At 50.8% G+C, this 15,826-nt stretch overlaps 1 protein-coding gene across 1 annotated transcript; it reads left to right on the top strand.

The window, feature by feature from the left end:
• Positions 1–763: 763 nt before the first annotated feature.
• LOC120898388 (PR domain zinc finger protein 13-like) lies at positions 764–15,630 on the top strand. Its single transcript, XM_040304192.1, has 4 exons — positions 764–912; positions 2,962–3,080; positions 13,295–13,661; positions 14,028–15,630. Exons 3-4 carry the CDS (start codon positions 13,317–13,319, stop codon positions 15,348–15,350), a joined length of 1,668 nt encoding a protein of 555 aa, XP_040160126.1. The 5' UTR covers positions 764–912; positions 2,962–3,080; positions 13,295–13,316; the 3' UTR covers positions 15,351–15,630.
• Positions 15,631–15,826: the final 196 nt, after the last annotated feature.

Here is a 15,826-nt window from a genome sequence, read left to right as displayed (position 1 = left end):
AGACAACAGAGGGCAGGACGAAAGCGTCGGCTCGGCCCCGAGGATCCTGCCCCGGCTGAAGAAGACATCATGTTTGAAAAATGAATTTATGGCTCACCTGATAACACTTCTCACGTCGTATATTCACACTTTCGACGGGCGAAAAATCCGTAACGAGATCCCCGGAACACCACCGTCGAATTTTCGCTCGCAGAAATGGCCAGCGCTGCATTGCAAATTGTTGGGCAATAAATCATCCTTCCTTTGCGATGCCCTTTGATTATACATATCAATCGATGCGGACTGGGGAGTGAGATAGCTGGCGAAACAATTTCTGGTACAGTACCCGGCGTCAGACAGGGGAGGCTTTTCAACCATCAAACAGCTCTTTGACATTTTGACTTGCCCTTTCGATCGGTGCAGGCAAACAAATCTCTTTCTCCGCTTGATGTTTTAAATGATTTCATCCGCCGTTCTACATTCTTGCTCTTCGTGCACAGCTTCGCTTCCTTTCTACTGTCTCCGTGATGACATACAGCAAAAAGGAACATTCAATCTCAACCCATTCCAAACATATGCTCACCCTTACGTCAACGTTTCAAAGCAGAAAAAAGCAACACGACACACACACTCAAACAAACTCATCCATCCCGTACAGAGTGGAGCGCAAATTACTCCGTCACACCAACGCACACGGCACGCCGAGGACCCAGCGCTTAGAGGTCGCCCCGATCATCTACACGCTAAGAATAGGGCGCGAACGCGAATAGAGGAGAGCAAAACGATCAGCCGTACAACAACAACCGTTAGTCGCTCGGACGCGCCAAGCGAGCCAGTCAGTCAGTCAGTCAGTAGAGCTCCGGCCGGTTCGGTTCGCTCAAACGGCGTGTGTGTGCCGGCCCGAGTGTGCTATTAGCATTTGTGCAGCGTTCCGTAGGTGTTTCGAGTGCCTGCTGTGTCGACCTGTGTCCCTGTGCGCATCCCGCCCACCGTCCGCTAGATTCGTAACGCCGGGTTCTACACGCAGCCTCACTCCAGAATAGTTCGCCGATCAGCCCAACCCGCGAGCTTTAGAGTGCACTTTAGAGTTCCCTGCTTACGCGCCCGTTCAAGTCTTTCGTGTTTCGCGCGATCGCTTCGAAAAAAGCTCCCCAATCTCTGCTCCGTTGCCGTTCGGTGCACTCACGAGAGGGTGGGTCGAGAAAGGGAAAGAGAGCGAGCGAGAGAGTAAGCAAAAGGTTCGGGAGTCTGTGAGTGGCGCGAGTGACTGGTCGGAGATTTTGAGCCGTCCGTTTAACGGATTCGATGCCAGTGAGCAACCGAAGATCGTGTGCAGGAGAGTAGATCAGTCCGTGGACCAGTACGGCAAACACCTATAAGCCGGAGCCGGTTCCCCACCGCGACCGAGATCCGAGATTCGAGTGTGGCGAGAGCAGCGGGCTGGCCGGCAGGGCAGGGCGGTCGATGGCTGGCGGTGCCGATGCACACCGAAGAAGAAAGGAAAGGCTAGAAGAAAACGAACCCGATCAGGCGGCCACGACGAAGACGACGACAACGACCACGACGACGACGACGACGATGGCGATGGGGGCCTCCGCGAGCAACGGCTTCGGTTGTGATCTAAGAAATACTGTATTACTCGGTCAGTCGGTCTAGAGAGCGGTACCCATGTCGACATGACGGCGGTTCCTTTTGCCTAGTCGTACCCAGCTGCCTCGTGTGTACCGTGGTCGTTCGTACGGTGCGTGCCCGATCAGCCGATCTATCGTGTGTATGTTTGTGTATGTGTGTGTGTGTGTGTGCTTAGAGCTTGTGGTGATCGTTCTATGCGCGTGATTTGCACAGAAAAAAAAGAAAAACACAAGCCAAAAGTAAATCCCACTCGCCCGACGTGCTAATTCGAAAGCGATCTCGTTAGATGCTGGTGCTAATTCGGTGCCGCGCGCTGTGCAGTGTCAATGTACAAATAAGGAAGCCTGACCGATCTTTCACCCTCGCTCACTCGGCATCGTCATCTGCCGAAAAGCAAGAAAACAAAAGCGCTGCCAATAATCAGGACAAACACCTAGTGCTAGTGAAAATTCCTCCCAAACCAGAATAAGGGAAAGCGGAAGTGACACACAGAGAACAAAAAAAAGAGCATTCGGATACAAAAAATATGCCGTGTGCCGTGGCGTGTATGGCGTGAAGAAAGGCTGGCTGGCTGGCAGGCTGGCCCCGCAAAAGAGTGACATGGTGGAGCGTGCAAAAAAAAGTAAAGCGTGAATCAAACGACAAGCGCAAAAGGAAAATGAGAAAACACATCGCGAGCGAAGGAGCACGAGAGTGAAACAGCCAACAGGCGAATGATAGATCGCTCGATAGACAAAACCCCCACTCCCAGCCCGCTCAAACTGCCAGCGGCCACGCGAAACCCTCGGAAGCGTCTCAGCCTATGAATTGATTATCCTGGGGCGTGACGAATGCGCCAGTGTGTGCTTTCACTCGAATATTTTGTGTACGCGTGTGAGCGATACAGTGTGTGCAAGTGTGCCCGTGTGCCTATGTGTGTGTGTGTGTGGATTGCAATTTTTTCTTCTTCTTTTTCTACTTCTTCGTGTGCGCATCTAAGCACTACTGGATGATGCGGTTTTAGTTCCCGTGTCGAGTGGCCTTTATTTATCCGTTGTTTGATTTTGTGACGATTTGCCCAATCTGCCACGCGCGTTACACCCTGCGGTTGCGCCGCATTCGTACACGGGAGGTGCAAGGTTAAAAATGTTTGACAAAGCCACGGTTTGCAAGGTGCAAAGGCGCATCCAATCACCAGCACGGGAAGAAAGTGAAGTGAAATAAACACACACACAGAGAGAAAGAGAAGTACGGCAAACGCAACCGTTTGCGTTGCTGTTATTTTCGCGGGAGAGGTTTGGTACAAACACGCTCGTTAGGTCGACGATTGTGATTATTAATTGGTGATATTTTGGAAACCTCCACACCTAGCGTTAAATAAGTGCGAAATTGAGAGAAGCTATTCACGAGCGCTTATGTGCAGTGACAATTGTTAATAGGACGTAATTTTCTTAACGATTTCACCGCGTGGTTTCATTTGACTGCTTCGTGTAAGTATATGAGCTTCACTTTAAGTTTGTTAGTTTATTGGGCGATGGTAGTTGCATTTATTACTCACAGCTAATTTGTTAAATCTAGCTCATTTTTACTCTCAACAAATACTTCCTATCGCACCCATACCAGTTGTACGACAATCTCCCAAAAAAAAGGTTCGCCAATAAAACGCTCCCTCGAGACAAAGCGGAAGCTGCTGGCCGCCTAAGGTCAATCGATGTGATCGCCCAATCGCCCGCGTGTCGATCTTGCGCGCGACAAAACAAAGAAAGTCGCGTTCGGAGCATTATTTTCGATTAACCTCCGCGTTAACCTTTCGCAAAAGCCCATTTCGGACCGCGGAGCTGGCACCGAAAGCGACGTGACTTTCGTGGCGTAGTTAAAAGAAATTGAGCTCCCGATAGGAGGGAGCCGCTGCTCCAGACACAGCATGACAGCGTGACCCTTTGGCACTTCCCTTCTCCTCCTCCTCCTTCGCCTCCTTCGACGAGCAGGCCAATTAACTGGTCCAGTTCGATCGCCCTCTAATGCGCTTCCGAGCAACGGCGTGTGATGGCTATGAAAATTCGATTGCCAAATTAAATGACTTTTCTAGCGGTATGTTCGTCGCACACACACACACACCTAGTCTGGAGTCGGTCATTATCGGGACGCCTGGGCCGGGGTCTGATAGTGTTTTGTCGCGGATCTGCAACCAAGCCAATCCAATCTCTCAACCGATCCCCGGCCTGATGACGGTCAGCAACTTCGAATAATGGATGTTATTATTCCAATGATTGTGGTTATTATTGTTCCGTCCGCCCCGTACGCCAGCGCGCCTTCAAAAAGCCCAAATGTGTGTGTGTGTGTGCAGAACCACAGGTGCAGACGGGTGACAAGCGGAGGGGAACAAGCGCAGGAGTTCCAATAAGATTAGGCTTTGCCAATAGTTATCCAAAGTGGCTGCTGGGTGACTTTCTTTCAGCTTTCTTTCCATTCCACCTCGCTCATGGTCGGCGTATGCGTGTGTTGTGACCCCCTCCGAGTGAGCAGTGTATGACTTGGGCTTTTTTTTTTGTTTTTCTTTCGAGATCACACGTCCGCTAGCCCTTTATTTCTGCTCCTTCTCCACAGCTTGGTCACTTGCCGGTCACTTATTTTAGATTATGTTTAATTTCAATAAGAAACCATAAATCGTTCGGTGGGCCGTTCGTTCAAACATGACACGCTGAAAATTGGAGAGCTTTGGGGTCAGCTATTCAACAGAGCCTAGGGTACGAGATTTTTAACAAGAACCTCATAAAATCGAGCCACGTATGTTCCAAAGCAGTCCAAGTCTCTAGCGAAGGATGAATGTAAATTTTTGTTGATCTTAAGCTGCAATTAATTCTCCACTTCCACTCTGGCTCAGTAATTCTATAAAATAATCAAAAAGTATATCCTCACGCAATACTTTTGTTTCCTGCCGATCCTGTACGATCGGCAAAAATGTCGCTGAAAAGTCAAGGATTTACGTGCGCACACACACACACACACAACCTTCAAGGCGAACAACCAAGTACGTGGTAATGGCCACCTTTAGTGGAGGAGCTGTGATGTGTTTTTCCTGCCCTACTCACTTGCCCACGGGAAGCGCAAAAGGTTCTGGACGGTACAGCAGGAGGGGGACGGGGGCACGATGTCAATCTTAACCTATTTCTTCGTTAAGCACAAGGCCACGCGGAAAGATCGTGCTAAAAGATCGACCACTCCACACACAGACACACAGCGAGACAGAACGGACGCCGCAGCAAGAACGCCAAAACGAAGACGCAAAAGCGGAACTAGCTCAACTAGTTCTCCAATGATCTTGATGCGGTTTGTAGCTCGTGGTGCGGTAGTAGCGTGTCGCGTTGGACCCACGTACTTGTACACTTACAGTGCAAGCTTATTTTTCCAACCCGGGCGACCGAGAGGCGTACTCACCTATCGATTAATTTCACTGTCTGTCGGACGTCTTTCGCGAACGGAACTGGGGGAAGACCTTGAGTTCACGCGCGTCGGTCTGGTCAGTCGGTCAGTCCGGCACATCCAATGCGACTCCCGTCCGGTAGCTTAATCTCGCCTGCGCTTGGTTCAAGGCCATAAACAACAACTTTATAACCCATTCACCGGATTAGAATGGTTCGGCGGAGGTACTTTGGACTCTCCCTCTGTTCCGGTTGCGGGCATTCTGCAAACGTTGGAAACCGTTTCCCCGCCAGTTTCTGGGAGTGTGCCTTTTTGCCAGCTCTCGCACTCGCAGCCATTTTCTGATAATGTGTAAGCGCACTAGATAAAGGGAAGCTTTTTTCCGGACGCTGGACGGTTTAAACAGACCATAATTCCCTTCCCGAGCCCGACCCACTATCGGGAATGAGCTTGTGCCGGTTTTTATTATTGGACATTGAACATCGCGTAGCACCCGTAAGCCACCGTCGTCGAGCTAATTCTTTCCCACAGACACGGGGCACGGAGTTGATAGCGATTGGTGCGTCGTACCCAACACCACCACCGCCAATAAAGCGTTTCTTTATTTTGTAATAAAATTTTCCACTTCCCGGGTTACCCGACACCGGCTGACCTAGTTTCCTTCCAGCCACCTCGAGTAGGTTTTTCGCCTCTTTTCAACCAATTTTGCGGCTCCACCAGCGGAAGAATGTAAGTGTTTGCGATGCGTTCACGTTCCCTTTATCCGCACCCGCTCCCATGCGCTCTCTCTCTCCCTCTCTTTCTCTCTCTCTGTCTCTCTCTCTCTCTCTCTCTCTCTCTCTCTCTCTTTCCGACTAAGTATTCGTGTTGATTTTGTGCCCATGATTACATTGCGACCGAAAGACTTCTTCTACCAAGCGACGAACCGACCGACGAAGCGTTTTTGCATTATGACGCTAGATCGTGCATTTGGTGGAATTGTTTTGCTCCCCCCCTCCCCTGCCCACCCCCCTCTATTTCTCTTCTCTTTCTTTCTAAAGCTCCCTTTTGTTGATGGAACTGTTTCTTTTCAACACAAACGTGTACACGTTTTAACGACAACAGCAGCAACAAAAACTCATCCGGAAAATGTAGGTGGAACTTTGAGAACAAAACAACAAAAAACGCCCAAGAAACCCCTCCCCCTCCCCCCACATGGGAGGACGGAGCATGCGGCACATTCGTCGACGATGATGAAGGATGAAAACTATGAAAAGCGGCATCTAAATTCAATCCCTTCCTCCCTGCCGTCCGCATGCATTTCTCTGAGCTGTTCGCCTTCTCCACATTTTCCCTTACAATGCGGCCTTCCCTGGCCCGCCTGTTGCCTGTCCTCCAGAGTGCCTTTTCTGAAGCAGTGCGCGCTCGTCATACATTCAGCCTATTATCTTCGGCATTTTGAGCGACATAGATCGATGACGGAGCGATACTCGCTGCCTGCCTGCCAGCGCAGCCTTTTGAACGTGAAATTTAAGCCACGAATTCTTCATCTTCCCCTCGAGCGCTCGCGTAGTAGCCCGCTCGCCCTCGTTCCCTGCGACACCCGAGTGTGGTCGTGTTCTTCGATCAATGTTCATTCGTCCCCCGCGCGCTTCCCTTCCCTTCGGCAGGGGCCCTTTACAGGGAAGTGGTGCTGTTTATGATCTCAACACCGCTTAATTTCACCCAAATGAGTACCCTAGAGGCTCGGCACTATCGTTCGGCCATCCCGTTCCATTGAGGCTTTCGGACTTCCCGCACTCTTTTGTTTCTCACTTCTCACTTCCTCCTCATCAGCACACACACACTAACACACACAGACACTCTTCACCTTAGCTCCAAAGCTTATCACGCGGACTTGATCTATTTCCTTCGCTGGCTGCTTCCATTCGTGAGACAACCCCTCAGCTGGAGTATCGTTGGCCTGCATGCCATTGCTCGTTTCACATCCTCTTCTCCTCTCCCGTTCTTGGGAGCAGACCCTTCCACCCACCCACATAGGTGGTGGTGGTGGAGGAGGAGGTTGGTAGTCAGATAGCAGCAGCAGCAGCCAAGTACAAGCACCGGCAGCAACAAGCACCGCAGTTGGCATGCAATTAAACTCGTGCACAGACGCTCGAGTGTGCCTCATTCCAATCCTCATTTCCATTTTCATGGTTTTAGATCATCGAAAGCACCCTAACATAAAAACGGCCTCCCTCCTCCTCCTCCTCCTACCATGCTAGGGTGAACAGAGGACAGCAGCAAAGTGGCCATCGAGAAGGCGGGAGGGTGGCGTAAACGAGACAGCCACAACCACACCAGCCAGCGTGAGGAACGATCAACGGTGAAGATGAAATTTACCTTGTCACGCTGGCCGACAGTGTCTCTCCCCCAAATGGATGTGTGCATGTGGCTTCAAAAAACTTGGTCGGAAGCTTGGGCTGGAAAAGGCACTCCACCCATCCGCTCTTCTTTCCCTTGCGCACGTTGCACATTTCCCGTCCAACAGAGGAAGACAACTCTCACGTACTCTTCGAGCAAATGGCAACGCCAAAGTGCGTCGCCAAAATGACGCCCTGCTATGGCAACAGGCACGCACACACGCACCCATTTCAGGTCACACGCGCAGATTATTTGAAACTAATTAAGATTCTCGACGAAAGCGCATAAAAAAAGACAACGACCGTTCCTTGGCCCATGTACAGGTGAGGTCCGGCAGTGGAGCAGTCATACAAAAAACGAGGCAACGATCGTCCCGGAATGGGAGCAAAGCAAAACAAGACATGAAACACGAGCAGCCTCCTTGGTGTCCCTTGTCGACATGACGGTCCAGAATGCCCGGGATTCGGGAGGGGGAGTCGGAGTGGTGGTTTGGAGTTCGCACATAAACCTACCAACCAACAAAAAACGCACTATTCCTAAACCACACGATACGAAACACCATCTCATTTCGAGGGTCCCCTCTAACCTCAAGTTGGGGTGCACAAAAAAAGCGCATAGCACAGAGACAAAAACAACAGGGTCCACACCACCACCACCACCACCACCCCAAGCCGGGAGGACCCTAATAGGAGGAGGAATTTGCAAGCTGCAATAACCACACAACGGCCACAAAAAAAAACGACTCCAACCGAGATTAAGCTTCATGCGACAACGGCGCGACACGCGTGTTAAACCCGTAGCCGTAAACAGACAGAACGGAGATCGCCACGGATTGGCATTTGAACCAGAAAAACCTTGACCGGACGTGGGTTAGGTTTTGGCCGCGGTCGAGGGTGGGGTTAAGCCTCACCTCCTCTTAACACGCACTCCTTTACGCCGCCAACAACACAAAAAAAAACCACACCAGGGTGCGTCAAGGTTGACTTTATTGAAGGCGTCCCCCCAAACAACAGCGAATACAGCAACATCAACACTCTAAAGCTGCCACCCCAAAGGTGGATGTTTTCGTTTCGTTTCGATCCATTTGATTGCAAGTTTAAAATTTTAAACTCTGTTTTATTTGCTGTTGCGTCGCGATTTCTTCTACTTCTAGGGTGTTTTTTCGCATGTTTTTCGTATAACACCACCCCTCCCCCTTGAGAGACTATTATAGTCGGCTCGGTCGGTTGGTTTGCTTTTAGTGCTTTCATCCGGTCGGGGTCCGGGGTGGCGGTGTGTGTAATTATTAGTAACCGGCGAAGGAGGAAGGAAACACACAACGCCTCCGGTATCGGCACGCACACGCGGACGTCCTTGTGGGGCTGTTTTATTGCACCTTCTGTGCGTGTGTGTGAGTGTGTGTGATTGTGGGGGTTTCAGTGCCAGCGTCCAAATTGTCACCCCCAAAAAAGCATCGTCCCTCTCCGCTTGCTTCCGACGCGACAAATAGTGAAAGCCACCGTTGGCTCAAAGGCTGGGTCAAAGTCGCCTGTAATGCAACCAACCAACTACCCGCAGCAAACGGAAACTACCGCACATACATGCCTTCGAGAAAGAGGATCACTCGTGCGGACGCGCGGAAAAGGAAAGCGCCTAGAGAAGAAGCGAGAAGAAAAGAGAGGGAGATTGTGTGACGATCGCGAAGCAAACAACAACACGATCATTCGCACAGTGCCAAACACACACAGCAGCAGCAGTGCCCGATCCCGTTAGACACATGGCGCATAGTTTGCATCATTCATTGCACCCTTTACCCCCTCTTGCTTCCCCCTTTCCACCCCCCCATTGACCCGATCGCGAGCTGCCAACGATGAAAGCGAAAATATAATAGAACGCGCTTTGCGCACACGCTCTTCACTAACCGGTTGCCACCCCGGTTGCGAGCGTGTATGCGGCAAAGAAAATGCGGCTTGACAAGAAAATCCGCTTTATCCGCGACACACACACACACACGCCCGCGTTTCACCCGATCGGCCTCTCACGGCGGTCCTATCGGAAAACAGCCCCAAACATCTTCTCTTGCGCTTCGCGTTTGTCGTCTGTCCAGTTTCGTACTCGAAAGATGACTTTTGACCTCGTTCAAATAATGGTGCGACGATAGAGGGATGGAAATGGAGAAATTGGGAAAATGTTTAACCCACTTACCGAGGGACACGCACACGCATTTAACCGAATTGGAATGTTGCATTCGGCAGTGCGTTGCAATTCTATTCCTTTTCTTTTCCTAAATGTTTCTTCCAATAGTTTACACTTGCTTCTATCCGCCTTAAAACATCGCTGTTTTTATTCCCCGTTAAGCACACTAATAATGCACACACACACACACTGCCTAAATGTTCGATAACAAACATGTAATTAAATGCGTATAAATGGCCGTTCTCTATTGGTGTGCACCGGGCTGCATGCATCAACACAAATGGACCTTCAAAACAGTGCCGTTTTTCGGTAATTCGATGCATTCCATTCCGCTCGAAGGATGATGACAGGGGTCCATGCCAAGCTGCTGGTTTTGCCCGCCCCGGGGGGGAGCTGTTTCACTCCACTAATTCGACGCCATCTAGCCATTATGATTATGCCGCAAGGCTAGGAAAAGGCTTTTCCACCAGCCCCGATGAATGTATGCTTACACTGCTACACACGGGGTGGTACACACGGGGAGGGTAGTTAATTAATATTCATACATTACGTTGAAACTAACGCCCGTTAACGCCTTCGAAAGGGTGTTTTGTTTTTGCGTTTGCGTTTGCTCTGTTTCACCGAAAAGCTCAACAAAACACCAACAAAAAAAACAAAATGGAGCTATCGAAACCACAATCTAAATTATTTGATTGCAACTGACTCACTTTGCAACAAAACAGCTTAAAAAGCCAGGTATATCCCATTGATGTAAGTGATTTTTCCAATTAATTTGTTTAAAATTCCAAAAACACATTACACATTTGCCAATTTCTCATGACACACTTCCCGCTGTCGCCGGCTAATGGTGGGTCATTCTTTATTTAATTGAATCATCCCAATTTTGATCGTTGGTAGTATACATATTCTCGACACTCGGCGGCCAAAGATGCAGATTCCATTTTAAAAAGCTCTCAATTTGTGTCACTTTGCCCAAAATGTACGGTTCCATTATTTCGCGCCAAATCCGATACCACTCAACGCGCACGAAAATGTAAAACACGATGCCAAAATGGAGAGTTAATTTACAGTCTCTCGCACCCCGCCACCTGCCACGTAATCATAAGCCTAATTTTCCGAACCGATTAGCATCTTCCCTCCACTTAAAGAGGCGAAAAAAGCAAGATAGCTTCCCTCCGATAAAGACTGCCAGAAATTTTGCAACGAAACGAGCCAGCACACACACACACACCGACGCCGCCCTGCTGTCACCTCGCTAGGGATAAGGTGAAATAAAATCCCGGACACAATTATGTAGATGGAAAGAAAATTTTCATATAATTGTCGTGAGAGTGGGCAAGCAATCGCAAACTGCGCAAAAGTCACCATCAAAAGCTGTCGGGCGCACGATGTGACGATGACAACGGCTCCCCCCGGACAAGCCTCCCCAACGATGAGAAAGCTTTCTCGGAGCATCGTTTTATTGTGCACTTGCTGGGTCGTTTTTTCCATCACCGTCTCGTGTCCCTCAAGATGATTGGCTCGGCTGCACCAAAAAGCTGAACCACGGCTGTGAAGACGCGTTTTATTCAGTTTTACATAAACATTAAAGCAATTGTCGCGCACCGGTGAGGCTTTCCAGAATTGCGCGCGCTGCACTAAATTAACTGTGTGCCCAAAATCAACGAAACATCAACTCCGCCCCACATTCCCTTCCCTTTTGGGGCGCAAATGGGTTTGATTGTTTTGCGTCCGGGGCGGCCTTAGTTTCATTAAAGCGAGATTTGCGTGGATAATCTCCCGTATCCAGGCGCGTTAATTTCTGCCCTGCCCGCGCTCAACAGCCCCAAATCCTTATTCCTGTTTCTGTTGGGCAAGCTTTGTGGCGGCGCAGTGTGTGTGTTTATCATCGCTGCACTCTTGCCCTTATCGTGCAGTGCACTCAGGCTCGGGCGGCACACACTTTACGCTTCTTGGCAAACGGCGCAACACACCTCCCACTTGCCGCCTAAAATTGTCTGATGCGAGCCAAACAAAAAACCAACCGAAAAATGTACATTTCATCGGTCTGCACTGATGCGTTCATTTTCCAACAAACACACACGCACGCACGCACGTACACACAGCCGCACGTAATCAGTCGCCCGACGCCCCGAATTTTAAGCCGAGCCCCGTTTGACAGTAATGACCAGTAAACATTACCTTTTTATTCTCGCCCGTCAAAATTAATCTCTGCATCTTCCCCTGCAAGAGTAGTGGGGGCGGGGAGGGGGAGGAAAGGGAGAGACAGCAAAGATTGCACACGACTGCATTTCGGGCGACCACCGATGCAACCTCTTCGCCGGGCCCGATCCCAATCGAGTCATCAATGTGCGATCGTCAAATTCATTAAGCTCGCTCACTCGCCAACACTCCCGTGCGCGAACTATTCCGCGGGGATTCGCGTATAAAGCGCAGCTGGCAGGCAGCAAGCAAGAACACAACAATCTCTCCCGTTGAACCCCCAATCGAAATGGGGATGTCATTCAAAGCTTAACGAAGTGACAAGATCAGTGGCCGTGTTGATGGCACAAGCGAGGCGAGCTTTGCGGAACCCAACAATGACCTGCTGCGGGTGGTGGTGGGGATTCATTGGGATGGGACCGATCGATCGATGTGGGCAATCAGCAAAAGTTCAACTAACCCATTCGAGGAGGGATGTGCTTTCAACGCGGTTGGGCAACATATTTGCACCGATTGCAGCGCTTTTTCGTGGGGGCCATGGACGATAAGCGACGAACGTAACTGGAAGACAGGGAGGTTGTTGATCCAGCACATGCTGGAGTTTGTATTGGTGTTCATGTCGATTGAATTGCTCGAGTGTTTCAAGCTTAAGTAGGTAGAGCAGCATGTGGTGGTGGATTAATTTAATATAATTTAATTAGAGCTACAGAGCAACGGTGCTTGTTGAGTGTACAAAACATACAAGCATTCCTGTTTTGTGTTAAGCTCCCCCGTCCCAACTGTCATTCTTGTTGCTTTCTCCATTTTCACATTTACACATGTTTTGTGATTGAACGTACAAATGGAGCACGGATGTTTTATTGTTTCTTCTTGCGAATGCCATCAACATCAAGATGTCAACTTCAAACTTTTAAACACACACCCAACCCAATCCGACCCGACCCGATGATAATTCCCCGCCATTTGAATGTCACTTTAGAGAAGACATTTACAACCGCAGGGCCCGGCTACCTTATGCTACCGTAATTACTTGCGTCGCTCTTCGCTGCGTAACCCACTCTACCGGAGACCTTTGCGAAGACCGAAGACGACCGAGTCAATCGGGCGGTTAGCTTCAATGAAAGTAATCATTGTTTTACGATCAATAATTGCTCCTCGCAGCATGGGGACAACGCAATGGTCATCTTCCTCGTGCGCAAGAGTGCAGAGCGGTGGGGTCACTCGAAGAAAGCTGCTAGCGACACTCACAAAAAAAAAAATGTAAATACTAATAAACAATCATAAACACCATCAAGTGGACGGCTAGATGACATCTAACAAATGATGTGTAAATTATCGTCGTATAAAACATTTATTACGCCAACTAACGACATCTCTCGACGGACGCCAGAGACACATGGTCGTTTTGATGTGCTTGAGTGCCGTTAAACTTCGCTCCCTCGTCCCCCAGCGCCCCAAGTGTCTTCCCATACTAATCTTCTCCCGTTGTGTCTGTTTGTTTCCCTTTTTTGCCATCATTCAGCACCCGGACCCGCAGCCACACCATGCTAACGGATCCCAAATTGAGGTCCAGCCTCGGCCTGATGGGCAACGATGAAAATGCCATCAAGCAAGAACTGATCGACCCACTGGAGACGACCGGCAATGGCAACCATCACCACAACCACCACCATCACCACCACCACCTCCACCACTCCCATCACCATCATCCGACGTTGGACGAGCGGCTGCGACTTGACGCGAAAGCTCTTCCACACACCGGTGAGCTGCCCGGTGAGCCACTGAACGGGCTCGCTGGACCGGCAAGCTGTCCCCGCACTGGGGCGCTGCTGTACGTCACCCAACCAACCCCCGTGCAGAACAAACAACCCCTGCAAGGATTCGATCAGGTAGGTTGCCGGTGGAGCAAGATTGTACAAGATACTTAAAAATTAGATTCCTACACCCGACTTCACACCTTAGGGCAGTCGCAAGCTTCCTGCAGCTCGTTGCGTGCCAGTCGCACACTAACTGCGGCTGGCATATGGCAGTTGCGCGTGGGCCGATCGCTAGATTGCCACCGAAGGAGCAGCGCTCTTCCCGAGCCACATAGCCATAAAGCAGCCATGATTTATCGACACTTCTGGCTGGTGATGGCCGTTTATGGTGCAAACGGCAGCGTGAAGTTATGGTGTGGGACAGTCTTAATGTATCTGTACCGGTACTTCTCGGTAGATCTCTAATCGACCGCACTCTTCTCGCTCTCTCGTTTGCAGATCTGGGGTCCGTCGCGTTCCGATATGAACCAGCGGCTACACACGTCCGTCGGTGGGATGAGCCATTATTGGCCACCGTACGACGGCCAGCCCAACGCCTGCCCAACGCCGACGACACCGGGCGATCCGCCGCCAGATGGAGCCGGCGCGGACGGGCAGATTTACACGCTCACCGTGCTGCACGAATCGCCCGAGCACGGCATCGTCTGGTCGGACTCGAACGCACTCGAATCGCCGGTCCCACTCGCGCCGGACATCACCGAGCCGAACGCATCGTACGAACCGACCGTCGATTGCTTCCACTTTGACAGCACCAACTACGATCTGGCCGACTATTACGCCGCCAAGCCTGCAGTACAACCGCACCATCAACAGCAGCAACCGTCGCAGCAGCAGACCAACGTGCCACTGATGGGTTCCTCGTCGTCCTCCTCCTCCTCAGCACCATCGCTCGGTGGCCATCTGTCCCATCAGCCCGCCACGGCCATCAGCCTGCACAGCACGGTGGAAGGGCTGCTGAACGAGATTCAACTTTCCAGCTTCGGCGATCGCAACTCCATAGTGACCGGTACGGCCGAAATGGCGCTCCAATCGTCCGGCCACAGCCTGTACAACGAGCCATCGTCCTACCTGTACGATGCGTTCTCCGTAACCGATAGTTCCTCCGCGACACATCATCATCCGGCCCTGTTGCCATCGCTTGCCGAGTCGTCCAACGCGATGACACCGCCAACGCCTACCGGCGACGGCAAGCTGGACACGAACAACAACAACAGCAGCGGCGGCAGCTGTCCCCTCGCCGAACTGAACCCGCTGCCATCGAACCAGAGCAGTAGCTCGAGCTCGAGCTCCAGCAGCAGCAGCTCGAGCAGTGACTCAACGGCAACTGGTGGTGGTGGTGGTGGCGGTGGCGGCGGCGGCAGCGGTGGTGGAGGTGGAGGACAGAAGCGTGGACGCTCGCTGCACTACTGCTCGATCTGCTCGAAAGCGTTCAAGGACAAATACTCGGTCAATGTGCACGTGCGGGTGCACACGGGCGAAAAGCCCTTCTCGTGCTATCTCTGCGGCAAAAGCTTCCGGCAGAAGGCGCACCTCGAGAAGCACTACCAGACGCACCTGCACCAGAAGAACCTGACCAAGCGACCAAAACCGCTCAAGGTGAAACAAGAACCACAGCAGCAGCAGCAGCAGCAACAGCAGCAACCGATCCATCAGCCGCAACAACCGCAACTGCAACAGCATCAGCTGTTGGAGCAGCATCTTCATCAGGATCCAGATCCGGGGCTGCTACTAGCTTCGGGGAAGTTGATAGGGAATTGTTGATATGTAAACGTCTTAGGACAGGGCCTCTAGGCAATTGTTAAGGAATGTAGATGCGATGTAAAAAGATAGCTTAAGTCAATCACCACACCCATCCCCTCCCCCTACCCGAGGTGTGCTGGTCGATGTGTACAGGAGGTAGAAGCGCACAGGAGATAGGAGTACCGACGGAGCGAAAAGCGACTACGGCAGGCGACGAACCTATACGTAAATGTTTTCATTATTATTTATTGCCTCGAACATTGAAACGATTCCGAACCGAACGTATTTGTTTGTTTTAAATTCATTGTCTTCCTCTCTCTCTCTCTCTCTCTCTCTCTCTCTCTTTCTTTTTTTATCTCTCTCTCACACACACACACACCTGTCGTTTACAACCGAACCGAAAGTCCTTGAGGCGGGCAAACTCTTAACGGACACGCATTATCACTCAATTTCGCAATTGGTTCTACAAATGCAAATTTCCATCTCGCATCCCCCGC

The sequence above is a fragment of the Anopheles arabiensis genome, chromosome 2 (genome assembly GCF_016920715.1).
Source record: "Anopheles arabiensis isolate DONGOLA chromosome 2, AaraD3, whole genome shotgun sequence".
Classification (NCBI taxonomy): Eukaryota; Metazoa; Arthropoda; class Insecta; order Diptera; family Culicidae; genus Anopheles; species Anopheles arabiensis.
This window is presented reverse-complemented; position numbering and strand designations above follow the sequence as displayed.